At 52.7% G+C, this 16,682-nt stretch overlaps 3 protein-coding genes across 3 annotated transcripts; 2 read left to right on the top strand and 1 right to left on the bottom strand.

The window, feature by feature from the left end:
* Window positions 1–174: 174 nt before the first annotated feature.
* On the top strand, window positions 175–988 carry CH63R_04426 (Calcineurin subunit b; the record flags this gene model as incomplete). Its single annotated transcript, XM_018299401.1, has 5 exons — window positions 175–226; window positions 292–344; window positions 445–518; window positions 585–919; window positions 978–988. The coding sequence occupies 5 exons, from the start codon at window positions 175–177 to the stop codon at window positions 986–988; spliced, it is 525 nt and encodes a 174-aa protein (XP_018160647.1).
* Window positions 989–7,975: 6,987 nt separating this feature from the next.
* On the bottom strand, window positions 7,976–9,311 carry CH63R_04425 (uncharacterized protein; the record flags this gene model as incomplete). The annotated part of the gene is made up of 3 exons (XM_018299400.1): window positions 7,976–8,076; window positions 8,145–8,402; window positions 8,528–9,311. 3 exons carry the CDS (start codon window positions 9,309–9,311, stop codon window positions 7,976–7,978), a joined length of 1,143 nt encoding a protein of 380 aa, XP_018160646.1.
* A 6,572-nt stretch (window positions 9,312–15,883) lies between these two features.
* CH63R_04424 (uncharacterized protein) lies at window positions 15,884–16,404 on the top strand (the record flags this gene model as incomplete). The annotated part of the gene is made up of 3 exons (XM_018299399.1): window positions 15,884–15,962; window positions 16,066–16,169; window positions 16,195–16,404. The coding sequence occupies 3 exons, from the start codon at window positions 15,884–15,886 to the stop codon at window positions 16,402–16,404; spliced, it is 393 nt and encodes a 130-aa protein (XP_018160645.1).
* Window positions 16,405–16,682: the final 278 nt, after the last annotated feature.

Raw genomic sequence — 16,682 nt, 5'->3', positions numbered from 1 at the left:
TTGACAACCTCCCGTCTCCCACCACTCACGGCGAACCCCACGGCGAATTAGCGAACTTGAGCTCGACAGGAAGTCCACCTGCGACGAACCCTCTCCAACCGAGCATATCTCCCAACTACACACACCGCGCAATACTAAAGCTTTAGTCCTGACCCGTTGCCCGCGTTCGCCATCATGGGCAACACTACCAGTGCCGTGTTGGACAACATTGTCCAGGGGTCCAACTGTAAGCCCCTCCCCCGCAGTTGACTTCTTTGTCGCACAGACTTGGGCGTGCTGACGGGCAGGCAGTCGACAGAGAGGAGGTTGACCGTCTAAGGAAACGTTTCATGAAGCTGGACAAGGCACGTCTCTCTCGGGCACTTATTTTCCTTTGCCTGTCGTCGCCGCTTCGGCGAACCCCATGTCGCAAGCCGAGCCTCATGCTGACCGACTTCCTCGCAGGACAACTCCGGCACGATCGAGCGCGACGAGTTCCTCAGTCTCCCCCAGATTTCCTCCAACCCGCTAGCGACGAGGTAGCCAACCCATTTGCGGCCAAAGACACCACCCGAGTCCTATTGCTGACAGCGTCTCCTACGCAGAATGATTGCCATCTTTGATGAGGACGGCGGCGGCGACGTTGACTTCCAGGAGTTTGTGTCTGGCCTCAGCGCCTTCTCAAGCAAGGGCAACAAAGAGCAGAAGCTGCGCTTCGCCTTCAAGGTGTACGACATTGACCGCGACGGCTACATCAGCAACGGCGAGCTCTTCATCGTGCTCAAGATGATGGTTGGCAGTAACCTTAAGGACCAGCAGCTGCAGCAGATTGTCGACAAGACCATCATGGAGGCAGACCTGGACAAGGACGGCAAGATCAGCTTCGAGGAGTTCACTAAGATGGTGGAGAACACGGATGTCAGCATGAGCATGACCTTGGGTGAGTTTCCCTGCTGGTTTCATACCTTTTGCTTCGTCGGCTAACGGTCTCTTCGTAGATACATTTTAAAGTGGAGTATGGTGTTGGCGCGCGCATCAGGATCATGAGACATGAATTGCAACACTCTTCTAGGTAGAGATACACCATTGCCCCTAGGCGGCACCGCAGCCGTCGTATTGGCCCGAATTGAAGTTTCTGGGTTTCCCGCAGCTTCGGTCTCTGCGGCTTGTATCTGTGTAGTCCTCCGAGATAATTGCTGGCTCAACCGGTTGGAGAGGCCGAGCTTCTTTTCGACCAGTTCCAACCATGTTGACTAGGTATTAGGTTCAGCTCCGGGGGACAATTATTTCCATGACACCATTCTCGTGATATACCGAGACACTCCGTTCTGTGTCAGGTAGCCTTGTGGCATATACTCGAATGATTCTGTTCTCTTACCGTCGATTTTTCGCCTGGAAAGGAACAGGGCCGCGACATGTTCGCCTTCCTGTACGTCGGGGAAATGCGCGCTAGGTAGTTATGTCACCCTTTGTTTTAGAGGCGTGGTAAGCGTGGTAAAATTGCGAATAGTTTGAACGCCGCTAGAGCGAGTATTTGTGCAGTAAGCCTCGCTACAAACGCTTGGAGTGCTGGCAATGAAGGCCTTGGATGTCTCACCAGTCTGATTTCAAGACTTAGTATTGTCTTCTTAGCACTGTACTTCGATAGATTGGAGGGGCATTGTGTTCTTATTGCACAACCCTTAATGGAAACAAGTCTCGTTTTCATAGCCGAATCCAACCAACGCTTGTTCATCATCATCCGCTGGAAGTGGGGTCTTTGGTTAACCTTCTGATGTGCTAATATAGATGTCGTTCCAGGGCTGGCGACACAGCACTGACTGTTGCAGGTCAAGTTTTTAGTACCGTCGACTGCTTTTATTAACGTCCAACTGTGCTTTGCAGATTAATGCTCCACATCTGGTCCTTAACCGAGAAAAAGGAATGTTCGGGCTATCTTCAGTCCTGTGCTGGAATGTCTAGCTGATGTATAATACATACTCTCTTGACCTGTTGCAATACTACTTTACCTCACTTTCCCCTCTACTTCCTGTAAAGCTACAGACAGACCGGTTCCGTAAGTGCTGGGCATTCAAGGGTTGTGTATTCAGCTATGGGCTGTGTCTTCTTGTGCGCTTGAACCTGTAAAAGTGTGATCGCTGCTACTGGTGGGTTGGTTGCGATGCACTTACTGCCAGCCCACGTGGTTCTATCCACCCGCGTGTCAAGGCATGAGAAGTACAATGAGCCTTGATGTCCGTCTGGTTTCCTATGGGTTTAGCAGGACAACGAAAACTCAAGGCTACACTGCTTTCTATGTAGCGACGATGTTCAAACCTTGTCTGTCTTGCAAGCGTAGGTGTTCTCACGGTTCATGAGCAGCATTGGCTTGACATGAATAGGCCTGACACCTAGTGCTTAAGGCATTCTAAGGACGCAGCAGTCATCTATGCAGTTATCAGTCTTGGTTACAAGTGAGCCCTTTTCATGCTGATCAGTAGAAGAAGAAAAAAAGTCTCGCTGTCTGTTTGAACCGACTTCTTTACAATTCATTCTACTATGATATCCAGCTATTCGCTTCTTTCAAGTCAGGCCAGGCCGTCACCTTATTGTCGTTGTGTCAGTCTCTTGTGCATAAGGTACACAGCTGTATCATGTGCAATGTTTTCTTGTGTGCCTGGAGTATTACGAGATACGAAAGGGTTGAATGCATGGTTCTGAAGGGGTTTCAGTGACGGAACACCATTTAGGACTGGAAATGTCACTCTTGGGGGTCCTAATGGTTCTATCACCCTCTTACCACCAGAGCATATCAGTGCCAAATGTTGATTTAGTCACTCATTCAGACCCGTCTTTTCGGCAGACCTTTTTGTACTGTACCGCAATTCTGGCAGTAGTATTTCTTGAGCTGCGGGTGAGATAATCACCCAACTCGTGCCCAAACAAGCAAGAGACCAGGCGATCTCTGTCAGAAATGTTCTTACTCTATGTTGATACAAGGAAAGTAACTCAACAGTACACCCTGAAGAGCGTCTCCATCATTGCTTGAATTGATTTCCGCATTTATCAGCCACACACATTAGCGTCTGCTCTCAAGGAAACCGCTACAATATATGTTTTATTGTTGTCATCAAGCTCTTCTAGAATCACCCACAACTGTGAAGGCCTGTCAGTTTTATGACCCGATGACTAGTGCAACAAACACCCGTCATTGTCATTTCAAATCTTTTCGTGACTTATAGCATATGTTGCTCAGAGGGGCCCTTTCTTAAAACCAAGCACGATCACAAACCAGTGGTTCACCAGATGCCTTGCAGTCTCCAGTATTATCCCCCCATTTGCCGAGGTATTGAAAGTCTCATTCGCACGAAGACAATATGTTTTCTGGGTTCGAAAGAATTAGCCTCGGCTCAAGCTCTGTACCGCACTGGTCCAAGGAAACGGCATCCAGTCTCTGATTATTGAACGTCCATAAGTACTATCTCAATACCTCTTTCCTGCACAAGGGGCTGTATTATCAACACGTGCCGGGCCACTGTATCTGCTTGGTGTTGTTACTCACTACAACTGTTCGCGATGATACAACTACTCAAGGTGCATGGACAGCCACGACTGGTCCAAGACAAGCCTTGAAACCGAGAGGGCGTCCGCATGATTATGAACCCACTTTGACTTGTCACACATGAGAATCCGATCTTATCAAAGCCGGTGGTGTCACGAATCGCCAAATGATCATAAGATGAAATCTCCTTTTCATCAAGAATTGTACCCGGCTTTTCAAATCGAACAACATCTGCTCTTACGATACGAGTACGATCAAAGTTATACCGGTGAGAAATCTGAGGTGTCGCTGTCGCCTCGTGTCGGATGGACGACGGCGTCCAATCCCAAGAGCCCAGACACAGATGGAGGCCTCTCATGAAAAAACCATGTCAGAATGCACAGACTTGCCGAACAGTCTCAAACGCCAGCCACGAGAAATACGGGATTGTAGCCCCCGGTCAACGCCGACCCGGATGGGTCCACCCGACGCTGAGACCCACACCGGGACAGTGTTCCTCCCAACGGAAGCGGACGAGCGACCGGCAAAGCTCCCGGGCCAGGATATGAACGCCCAAATATTGTTGTACCGGTACATAGGACGAAGATCCACTATGGTACTCTCTTCAACAGGGATCAGCAGATCACGTCTGTTCACCAACATGGCCTTCGTTCCATCATTTCCAAAACAGAGTGTGGGGTGGAGCTGCCACGGCGCGGTAAAAGTGACAGGTCACATTTCTCGATGTGTAAACCAACACAAAGGGGAGGGGGAGAAATGTGCAAGTCTCAATCTTGCTCCTCCATCCTTCCCAAACCAAGGCACTGTCGGGTCGTACTACATCTACTCCAACCCTAGTATGCTGCTCCGAACGACTAGACACAGCATCTTCCCGAGACCTACCTCTCTTCCCACTCCTCAGATGCCGAGCGCTTCCCAAAGCACCGGGCCTCTGTGGGCAAGACACTTGACCAAGTAGAGATGGGGCTGGCTCGCTTCACACGCGCCAATCATCAAAAGCTTAAGGCGACATCGCGAATCCTTAAACCTGTAGGGAGGGGGGGGAGCTACGCCCGCCGGATATCGCGAACAGGACCCGTCTTGTCGCCAAAGGGCCAAGTCCGGTTCGTGCTCGCTTCATCGTCCGTCCAACGAGGAGAACAATGGGCCGCCATGTTTCCTCGCGAGGCAGCCTTGCTTTCTACATGCGAAACTGGGATACTGGGATGGCTTTTTCAGCCGTGTCTCAATATATGTGTCCTGAGATACGTAGACGACCCATGTCGGTAACAAATAACCACACCACCCACAGAACCCCCCCCCCCCCCCCCCCCCCCGATGATCTACAACTTGGTAGCCCGTTTCTCCCGGATCAAAGACCACACCCTGTCAGCCCCCTGCCTACTCCGCCTCACCATAAGCCTCGTCTGGCAGCAAGCTTTGCTTCTTCCACTGCGGGCCTCCCATCTCTTGAGACAACACAACTGAAGGGCTGAGCAGGGCTATAATCCCAGTGTTGTGCTTTATAATTCCTTCTTACACAAATACAATCATTTGTCCGCCCGCATGGACATTGACGACAGCATGATGGTGTCAGCCAATGAGACTCGTCGACCAGACGGATTAGCACCAAAGGTTCCAACCAGCCGGATTCTGTGGCCCCTCTCGATGCGATCGAATCAGGAACTCGTCTTGATGCGCCTGTCCAGCATCATGCAAGGTCCTCGTCACTTGTCACATCACATCAATGTCGCACTCATATCCCGCCATCCTGTTTGCCGCCCGGAGTTCCAATTGTGTCTGTTTTGGCCATGCCGGGTCTCGATCAGTTAGCGATTTTGCAACGCATCTTTTGTTACGAATCCAGGCCACCGCGTAACGGGCAAGCGGGCATCACCGTGAGGGTCTGTCCGGCCGGGGACGAGATGTTGCCCGTCCTTGGTTTCGTAGGCCATAGCTGCAGCCCGGAGTTGGGTCCGCCGCGGAACTGCGGGCAACTGGCGGACAGGGGGATTTGACAGGCCATATACGTACGAATGAACAATACATCCGACCAGCAACCCGCATTGATTGACCGCAAACGCCAATCCTGCACACAGCTCGACCGACAGCCGGACAACTCGTGCGACCTTTTAAGAGGAACCGCCTTGGCAAAGCACTTTAGTACAGCGGTCAACACAACGAGAACACCACAGTGGTCCTGGCTTTTCCCGCACCCGCCGCAGGCCACATACAAACGGGAACCCGCACCCAAGGGCCGGCCACTCTGATCATTTGTCAATCGTCAGAAGCGGCCTGTTCGCCAAGGTTCGTAATCAGAGAGCCAAGACAGTATGGTTTCAATCCTCTCTCTCTCTCTCTCAATCACCCACACACTCATACAAACAAAAAGAAAGGAAGAAGAAATGGAGCAAACACAACCCCACTCGTCTGCCACGGTTCTGAGAGAGCATCAGTCAGGTCGAGATTGCTGCCTGACTTGGGGCGCAGTGCAAAGGGAAAAGGGTTTGGTTGGCGGTCTCTAGCGGACCGAAACAGGCCAAGAGGAGTCGACGGGAATTGTGTAAACCGAGACCAATCTTCCTTCCAGGGTCCAAAGCCCGCCTCCCTCCAAGTTTGGTTTGCGGGGAAAGAGTCGCATACACAGACAGACATACCCACGCAGCCAAAGGTCTGGACTTACAGTACCTCCTCCACCCCCCACCCCCCCTGCTCTTCTTTCCAACCCCCATCTGGCGTCACTAGTCTCCTCTCCAAGGCGGGAGATCGGCGCAGAGAGCAGTCGTCGGACTCGTCATATCCAAGGCGGACCGGCCAGTCAACGCCTCATACACCGCCTGCTCAAGCAGCCCTGTGCGATTGGGCATTAATGAACTTGACTTAACGATCAGAGCTGCCACCCACCCCCACCGCCGGACTGTTCCCTTCCCTATCCATTTTATCGGCTACGGAGCCTTGAACATTCCTCCCACTCCACCCGCGTCTCTGTCGCGTGGCAGGTGGGCTTGGGAGCCGCCCAACTTCTGGACAGCTTCGCCAGGTTTAACACCAACTCGGATCACCTGCATGAGGCTTACAGGGCACGCGCCCTGGGAAACCATGTCGACATGCCGCGCCTTGTTGATCAAATAAGCGTAGGGCAGAAAGATCGACGGTGAGGCGCCGCCCGAGGCCAGCATCTTCAACGACCAACCAGATTCGATAACAACCAACTCTTGATTGAAACAGCCCCTCACGCAGCATCTCGTCTGCACACCCAGCTCGACATGCAGCGCTCGGCCGCCGGCTCTTGGACACTCGACATCGTCTATGCGTCATTCGTCTTTTATTGATTGCCACAAGGGTTTACAAGTACGTGCGAACGTACGTACATACATACATAGTCGCCGAGGTTGCCCTCGGACAGAAGCGAGAAGAGAAAGAAGAAATCGGGCAAACGGAGAAGGAAACAGAACCGAACAATTTCAAAGAAAAAACAGAAAAAAAAAAGATAAACCTCCACCCCTCCACCCAGTATGTTTGCGCTGCATGGCGCAAAGCTCGTGAGAGCGTCCCGGCCTGATCTACTACAGCCCCCTAGGTAGGTATACATGATTTCTACAACAGGAGGAGACATACACACATACTTACATACACACACGCCCCCTCTCCTCTTCCAGTCACAACCCTCTTTTTTGGTATGGGTTGTATTTTGCTCCTCATCCCTTCGTTTGCGAGTATCCGGCCTCACTTTTTTGCGCCTTTGGTGGGCCACCCGCAGCATTTCGTCGTTCGTCATTCCATCGAAAGAAGAAAAAGAGAAATAAAAAGAAAAGAAACAAGAAACAAGAAACAATAAAAGGTGTTTCCCGGTACGCCCATCTATGACCGTCCCGTAAATACCACATTTTTTCAACCCTCCCTTTCCACACACCCCTTACTGCACATGCCTCTGGAAAGATGTCCAAAATGCCACCCAGCTTCTGTCCTCTTTCGATTCCATAGCCTCACCCTGCTCGGGTGGACAACCTGGTGGTTGGCATTGGTGAAAATGTGTCCTTAAGAAGGCAAGGAAGGAAGTATCAATAAAAGAAAAAAGAAAGGAACAAAAGAAGAATGCCACAGGTGGTGCCCCATTGGAGATACCGACATAGATATCCGATATCTGCCCGACCGCTTTCTGGAATGTGAGAACGATGAGAGCAGCTATCCTCCTGATAAATTCCAAGTCCGCGTGACATCATCTTGGGTATCCATCTCTCGTGGCAAGACGTTCCGAATGCCAATAATGTACAGTGGCGAAGGGGAGAGCGGACGAAGAAAAACGAGGCCGTCATGGGTGTGTGTAAAAGAGAAATAGCGAATCCGTAAAGAAGCCGCCCACCCGAGCCCAGCCCGAATCCGTTCACAGGTATTCCCGCATGCCCTGAGATGCAGTCAGTTCTGAGAGGTTGATCTCAGGGCTCAGCAGACGACCGAACCCTCTTGCAGTGCGCCTCATCGACTCCCTTGGTGAGAGCCAGAACCTGTTTGGGCTGTACCGCTGTTGCCGCTGGATTCTTCGTTTGCTTCATATTGATCGATGCAAGCCTCAAGTACTGGGGAAGTAGAGCTGTCAGCGTCCATGGCTCCGCGATCATGGTTACTGGGGACACGCGGGGCTTACTCTCGATGATCTGTTGCTCCCAAACACCATACTGGTAATCGACGAGGCCGTGGCGCTCGATACCGTCGCAAAGCCGAACCAGCTCTTTGCCCATCTTTTCCAAGCCTTCTTTGGTGATCAAGGTTTGCGATCGTTGCAACTGTCTCCCTGGCTCCATCATGTCCTTCTGCATCTGGAAAAGCGCGAGCCATGCGTGGTTGAAGTCGTTCCAGAGCTTGATCCGGTCACCGTGAAGGTTTTGGTCGTCAAGGTTGAGTCCTACAAATAAACCATCGTGTTAGTAACATAGCCAAGAGGAGACTGAGAAAACGGGAAAAGCTAAAAAAAAAAAAAAAAAAAAAAAGCTGACAAGGCTATGGGGGTGTGTGGTTTCCGAGGCATACCGAGATCGACAACTTGCGTGAGCAGCCAGTTCGACACATCCAGAAGCGACTGGCTAGCGCTCTCCAACACGCCATTACGGACATTCTGGAAGACACCTCGCAGCGCCGACTGGTATTCCATCCATTTCTCCTCCAAGCCACCCGTGGCAGAGTAATCCTGCTCTTCCATAGATACGTCGGCACTCGCTGTCTGCTGTGGCATCCCGCCCACGTTGGAAATGTTGGCCTGGTAGTTAGCCATTTGCGGCTGTTGGTATGCCGTCGCCGTGGCGCTGGCAGGTTGCGCATGGGGAATGTTGGAGGTTCCCGTACTACTGCTCGGATCGTTGGAGAAATACGACGTCGACACGTCTGTTGGCAGGATGGGAGCAGCTGCAGGCTGCCGCTGGAACTGTGCCTGGTTATCGTAGACGGAGCCCGTCGCGCCTGCCAGGTTGTCGTAGCCCATGGTCATGGCCGCGTTGTATCCGCCAAAGTTCTGCGCCGGGCGGCCGTCCTGGCCATATCCCGAAGGGTAGTGCATCGTGTTGGTCGCCATGGGCGCGTTAAAAGAGCCTGCTACCGGTTCCTGATAGTTGTACGTGCTGTAGCTACCCGTGCTTCCCATGCTACCCCGCCCTTGCGAAGGCGAGGTGTTGAGCGGCGCCGGCCGGTTATATCGCTCCGTCGAGCCTGTGGCCATTGTGCGGCGCTGCTGCAAAGGGTCTTGAACGTTGTATCTTGGGTTGGAGGTGGGATGCATGGGCGCTTCATTCTGCCTCCGACGGCGGTTGGGATCATCCATCCCACGAGGGGTTTGGTCGCCGGTCGGCTCCGAGGGCAAGCCTACCGTATGCGCCGGCGGCAACGGAGCTGGCGATGTGTACAGTAGGGCCAGGTTGGGCCGTCGGATCGGTCACGAGACCGTCCGGTTGTCGTGTCTAAGTGAAAACCCCGTCGTCTTTCCCTCGTTGTCCTTCTCTCTTTGTTCCAAAAATCGGCGTGGGGCGTCGGCAAGGAGCCGTACTTTTCAACTTCGTCGAGAACGCGCGCGAAACTCTTTTCTCTATTCGAAGTGTGTATGCCTCGTTCGAGTAAACCGAAAAAGGTAACCAGTCGTGTCGCATGAACAGAAGGATGAGTAGGGGGGAGGGGGTTATCAAGACTCGACCTGGCAGTGACGGTGGCGGGTGATAATGTCGCGCGGGAGAGGTGTCGGTTCGATAATGGTTCGAATTTTGATTGAGATAATAGGTAAGGGAGCGTGGACTTGAGAGGCGGAGGGCCTGATGTGTGATGCCGATGTAGGGTCTGTCTGATGTCGAGCCGAGCAGAGGGCAGCACGGGACGGGCTGGCAGGTTCCTTGGGCGACGGGTAATAGAAGTGGCTTTTATGATTTGACTTGGGAAGGAAGATGGCGGACGTGGTGAAGGATGGGGAGAGCAAGGAAGTTAACTGTCCAGACTTGCTTGTCGCGACAAGCTCGGCGAAGCTAGCGCAGGTCTACTTCATGCCCTGACGCCTGAAGGTTCGGGAAGACAAGACGAAGAATTGGCGACGAGTCGTTGATGTCTTGTGAGTCGTCAGAGAAGTTTAGATTTTGGCAAACAAAAAGCCAGCGAATGAGGTGGATATCGCGCTGAGTTGTCAAACTGGTGTCAGGTTTGATACCAGGAAGATCCCAGATGTCGCATGCACCACGATGTCCAACATTACAAGCCGGCCCCTGCGCGATCTGCTTGGGCAATGAAGCCGCACCAGGGTCTCAGCGACCACCGAGTCGCCTTGATGCAAGATGCGATTCGTCAGAGCAAGAGCAAGCGCCGGCCGGACCGATCTTGTCTTGAGATGAGCAGGATAGGTTGGTGACCTGAGGTTCAAGCTTGGCTAAGAAGGGGGGGGGGGGGGGGTAGAAGAAGAGGCTGTGCAGCGTGGGCGAGGCGGGTATCGGATTGGGGGTTGGGGCTCGCGTTGAGGCTCGTGATGTGGATGGAGCAGGACCGGGAACCACTTTTGCTGCTCGTAGCGCCGCGCTGCGAGGCTAGACGCGGGTCTATGTAGCCTTGGGGAGGGGAGGGGGTTTAGCTGTAAAGGAAGAGCAAGGGAAGCTTGTGATGATGGTAAGGAGAGATGCTATAGGGCGTGTTCGGGTTGTTGGTGTGAAGGACTGTAAGCGGTAGTCTCGGGGTTCAGTCTTATAACATGGGAGGGATGCAGATATGGGTCGATGCCGGCAAGATTCATCAGTGTGAGAAGGGGAGTGAGGGGAGTAAAGAGGAAGAGAGGGAAAAGAAATCAAATGTTAGACGGGAAGGAAAGGGGAAAAAGCAACAATGATCCAAATAGAGACCGGTGCTAAAATGGGGGCAACTAGGTACGTATGTGAGAGAGCGAGCGAGCGTGTGTGAGAGACAAGACCCGGAAGTTGAGGCGAGGCAGAAAACACGAGCGAGAGCGGAGGACACACGGACAAGCAGACGACAAGAAGCACTAGCCTTCCACTTCAAAGGGGAACGAACCAGCCAATAACGGAAACCACAAGTCCAAGAAAGTCTGTGCCGGGACGGGGACCGATGAGACTAAAAAGAAGAACCGAACCCAGTAGGCAGAGACGATCGAAGGAGGGGGAGAGTGGAAAGGCAAAGGTACTACTACCAGACGGTTGTAAGTAGGTAGCGTGGTGTATGCAGAGCCAAAGAGTAATGAACCCGGCAGACAGCGCTGTGGTCGAGGAAGTATCCGTTCCGTGGAGTAAGGTAGGGCAGATTCAATCCGAGTGTGGCTAGATGGCCCCAAGGGGAAACAAGCTGGACCTCGTAATGCACCAGAGAGCCCCAGATGTAATCTAAAAGTGGTTGTACCGCGAAAAAAAAAAGAACAAAAAAAAAAACCACAACAAACCGGCTCGACGCCTGCCTGCCCACGGGTTTGTATTGTCCCAATGGATTTCCCTCGGGTTCGATGCGCGTGGCAGCCCACGAGGGAACCGCGGCCAGCAGAGTACAAGTGCGGCACCAGGAGAAACAGATTAAGGTAACGGCTGTAGCGAAACGGGAGGATTGGAGCCGGATGGAGCTTGGAGACAGAGCTACAGTACTCTTTAGAGGGCTTGTAGATATTGGATGCTCGTAATTAGATGACTTGAGACCTCAGGCCGGGCCCAATAAATGAAGTCGAAGCCGAAACCTAGCCGAACGAGAGACGTTATGTAGCGATTTGCAAGGCAAAGTTTGGACAGTTTGGAGAGAAAGGATTCTTGGTACGGCAACCGGCTCTCTGGTAAAAAGAGGCGTGATTGACGGACGAATATGGATGAGATGCAGGCGGCAGGCGGCAGGCGACAGGCGACGGTTGACTTGATGGGTGTCGACGTGGGTGTACAGTGTTAAAAACCTCGCTTGAGTGGGCGATGGAGTGTCTCTCGCAATGGTGAGCTGGTGGCGGCGGCGGTGATGGATGGAAGGAGGATGGGCGTACTGCCGAGGGGGGTGAGAAAGGGAATTCTGGGTGAGGTATCCGTATCAGAAGTATCTCTACTGTACTGGCAGATGTGGGAGGCGTAGAAAGGACGAAAAGGGCAGCAAGTCAATTGATTGGCCACAGCGCACAGTAGTCACTTCACAAGAGACTCGATTCGCCGAGTAAGAAAGAGGAGCCAAAGGGTTTGGATCGGGTGGTTTGGTTTGCGGTGTAAGAGAGAGCGAGAGAACGAGAGAGCGAGTGAGAGAGAGAAAGAGCGAGAGACGGACTGGAGGGCAAGAAGAACACAGAGGGGGTGGCACACCCCGTAACGAGGGGCTGGTTGCGAGCACAGAGTCAGGTCTTGTCAGTTACCCTGCGCTGGGTTCGCCTCAGGAGTGAGGAATGCAGCGGCGCAGAAAGCTTGAGGCATGGTATGGTGTGAAAAGGTTTGTTGCTGCCTTGGGGTAGAAAAGCAGACGTGAGAGTGCAGGGCGTGCGACGTGGGAAGGGAGGCAGTTGGTGTATCATGTAGAGAAACAAACGACAACAGTACTTGAGAAGAAAAAGACTTGAAGACGCCCTGTTCTTGTTACTTGCTGCGTTGAAGAACTCATGAACACGGCATATTTCCGCAGAGAAGAGGGGAGCGTGCCAAACTTGGGTAGTAGAGTGCCTCACTGGCCGACAAGAGATGATATGGGAAGCCAAGCACACGCGAACCAGCCAGAAAAAGAGACTGCAATGGGGGGGGGGGGTGCTGAGTCTTCTGGCTGGCCCTCCTTTCTTCCCATCTCGTTCTCTTGTCTGTTTCGCGGCAGTGGAGGGTTGGATCGGAACACCCCTCCCCCTAATGATCATTCCATGCACACCACAGAAAAGTAAAGGAAGGGTGCTAGCTCATGTCAGGCAGGCTCTCTTCTCCATCCACCTGCCCTGGAGTCGGTGGTTGGTCTGCCTCACCCGGAGCTGGCTCCTGCTCACGACGACATCGTTGAGCCTTCTCAACCGAGTCCCCTCTCGAGAGTCGAGACTTCCGGCTTGACTTGACTTGACTTATCTTGTCTTAACGTGACGTGACATTGGTGTCGTCTTCCTCTCCTTGATCTGCTCGTTGAGCCCATCACCGGCATTTCGAAGGAAAAAGGAACGAAAAAAAGTCAATGTGACCTTCCACACTGTTTGCTACCAACCTCGTTTCGATTTTCTGCGTAGACTTGGTCAACATGCTCAGGAGGCCCGTCTTCTCATCCCCCTTCCAATCTCCCCCCATCGGGACCACAGATATTCGAACTGCGAGTGGCAAGCTGAGAGTCGTGAGGAGAGTCTGGGTGCCTGGTGAATGGGCGAATATGGGGGGAGGAGGGAGGGGAGGGAGAAACAGGGCCACTGTTCCTGCTCTGCTACCTTCTCCCCCTCAGGACTCCCCTCCCCTCCGGTGCGATGCCCATGACGAGCCCCCTGGACGATGAGCTGGAGGGATTGTAAAAGTTAAAAAAATCTGTGAGCACCCAGATGGCTGGATTTGGGGGCTTTGTTTATTACCGCTCTGAGACAAGCCCGGCAACCCTGGTCCGCATTCCTCCCTCCCCTGCCCCACCAGTCGGGGGGGACCACTTTCACACATACCTACACAAGTACAGAGTACGTAGGTACATGCATACATCTTGCATTGGCAAATAACCTCCATAATTGCTTGCATTCTTTTTGTGAAGCAATACATCTGTCCTGGCCCTTTTCCGGCACAGTAGGATCCGCCGATAGACCCTGTTGAGAGCCGTCTGCGAGAGCTCTCGAAGCACCGTACCTTGGCTTTCAAGGCGCTCGTAGTCGCACTGTTGGTCTAGAGCTTCATACCCCAGAGAAAGGCCCTCAATCGCGAGACGAAACCATGCATTGCCGATGCCGAATGACGTACATACATCGCGGCCGACACCCACTCCAGTCCATGGCGGAGCAACAGTTGATCGTCAGCTCCGGGGCGAAGGAAGAATAGTGAAAAAGAGGAGAGCTTATGTATGGGGAGAACATGACAAAGCCATTGGCTCACTCGTATTTCAGGTGCTTGTGACAGCGATAAACCATGCTTTGGGCGTCCCTCGTCGTCGCTCCCGATCTCTCACCGTCAATTGAGAATAGGCTCGAAACTTGCGCGACGCGCGAAACCCGGATGCAGGTGAGGATGGTCGTTGGCTGCTGGTCGGCACCGCACCCTTACTTGAATCGATACTTGAATCGTGCACCGATCGTATCTCTACTAAGTTACTCAGCCCATCACCCTCCCAAGCTCAAGCCAATAATCAAGCTCTCCAGGCAACTGAGCTCCGAGACGCTCATTTAGCCTCAGCCTATGGTATGCGTCAAGCCGGTACTACGGGCTTGCAACAAGTCAAGCCCGATTGCTCGTGTTTCAGACTCATTGGCCGGGTCTCAAACAGCAGCTTGTGCTAATGCGATTCAGTCAAAGTCGATGGGAGATGCTGATGTGCATCGAAGCAACTCGAGCCGTCTCGGATTGGCGAGGATGCGATTTGGTGGGAACAGAGTGCGAGAGCAAAACGCTTCCAGTTGGAAAATGGCCCAAGTCGGCCCCCAGAGAAACCGGGCAAAATGAGAGGAGGTGGAGCAACGGGCATGTCAAGACAAGACAAAACAAGACAAGAAGCGACTTCCGTTCTCGCGAGTCTGTCCTCGACCGGCCACTCCAAACCAATGGAATGCGAACAACGAAGACGACAGTCCATCATTTGGAATACTGGGAAGGGGGCCGGCCGACCCCTTTTCCGCCGATGAGCAAGACGGGATATCGAGCGAGCGACACTGGCAGCCCGACCAAGCCGGGTTCGGCTGCTGGTGAGACTCAATGATGCCCAATGGTCAAAGATGGTCGAGCCTCACTTTGCCGTCAATTTCTCTAGCAGCAGCTGGCTGGTCTCTTCGAGAGACGGACGAGGAAGCGGAAGCGGCAAGCGTGTTGGTTTTAACCTCATTGGATATCTAAGAAAAGTATTGTGTGTTATGTAGAAAGAGGCTTCGGCAGTACCGCAGCATGCAGTGCAGTGCAGATGTTAGCTGTGCATGCAGCAGACGTCTCGCTTGAGGCCGCTCTCGTTCACTGCAGAGGTGAGGATTTGCTGCAAAGAGACGACAAATCCGTGTTGAAGGTACTGATACATCCAGACGTGTTGGACGCGTGTTGAAATTGATGAAGGACAAACACTATGAACCTTGCCCGAAAACCAAAGCTGCCGGGGGCTACTATGGTGTTATGGGTAAGTTTAGTACCCATATCATGTAGTTCTTAGCTTCTGACCACAGCTGGCGTGTATGTATAATGCAATTAGCTAGGCACTTACCTGAGTGTGAGAAGTACCAGTGCTTAGATCAGCTTGATTGCAAGCCAGAAGATACCTAACAAGGGTATAAAACTTTTGCCTGCAACCATAGTAGTTGGAAGCATTGGAAAATCGAGGGAGCCGATGTGACGTCCCCTGCTTCTCGACCAGGATTGAAAACCTGGGCCTGGTGGGTTCCTGAACGAGTGCCGGTGCCTTGCGTACGAGGTTCGGAGGGTACGGAACGCGGGTGAGGTACCGGTACATAGCACTGGATATCAATGTGGCCGCCCCAGCTACATTGTGCGTGCATCTGCATCTGCAGGGCCGAAGCCCCCTCTTCTTTTGCTTTGGGGACCTTTTGGAGGATAAAACCCAGGGGTTGTGCCTGGACGCAACATTCCGCAAATGGGAGAACGGTTTTGTGACTGGTTGCCACTGTTCTAATGCAATGTTGCAGAGAACGAGGAGGTGGGGTTAGTCTGATGTACAGAGTATTCTGTATTCATAATCAGTCGATACAACAATACTCATTGGTCATGCGCAGCACTCGGTCTGGGAGAGGGGCCGGGAAAGAGAGAAATGGAAAGCGAAAAAAGCTTCTGCCATTGCTCTAGGAACAGCCACCTGCAAACCCCAAATCTGCTCGCTTTCACTACTCGTAAGCTCAGGTGACCGACGAGCGCCTTCAGTCATTTGACATTGCATTAGCCGGAACGCTCCCTGGACAAAAAGGGCGAGCTGGCCTTGCCTTATCCACTGAGTCTCTTCCACTAAGGTTCTGTGCTCCCCCTTGGCGAAGCATGATGTCTGCCCGGTTGTATTGCTCACGAGGTCTTTTAGGTACGGTCCTTACCAGGAGCGCGCGGTACGGACGTACACTAGAATGACAGGACAGGGCCAGTGGACGCAAGGGAAATCGTGCTCACAGACGCATCAGGATGCTGGGAAGCTGTGGATCTCTTGTCCATATCTCCGGTGATAAGTCCCACTACGGTACAGACATTCCAGCCTTCAATATGTGTAGCAAGTTTGTCGAGGGGGTGGGGATGGGACCCACATTCGCGAGATTTCGTCACGACGATGGTGATCGTGCGTGGTGAGATGTGAGAAAAAATAACAACTCCAGGGCCGAGGCAAGGAAGGCATTGCATTTGAGTTGGGCTCTTGGGTCGTTGTAAATAGGCAGTACGTACCTGGGCCAAGGCAGCAAAAGTTGCGTACCTACCTACATTTACTTAGGTAGTAGGCAGGAGGTACCTGGGTAAGATAGGTAGATTAAAGGTACCAAGTCATCCCTTGGGAGTACCTGTACGTGTAAACGAGTGAAGGGTTCCAAGTAGGCGCGCATGCCTGTTCCATCACGATTCCTTCAGAGCAT

The sequence above is a fragment of the Colletotrichum higginsianum genome, chromosome 3, assembly GCF_001672515.1.
Source record: "Colletotrichum higginsianum IMI 349063 chromosome 3, whole genome shotgun sequence".
NCBI lineage: Eukaryota > Fungi > Ascomycota > Sordariomycetes > Glomerellales > Glomerellaceae > Colletotrichum > Colletotrichum higginsianum.
The sequence above is the reverse complement of the archived record's forward strand: the minus strand, read 5'-3'. Positions and strand labels throughout refer to the sequence as shown.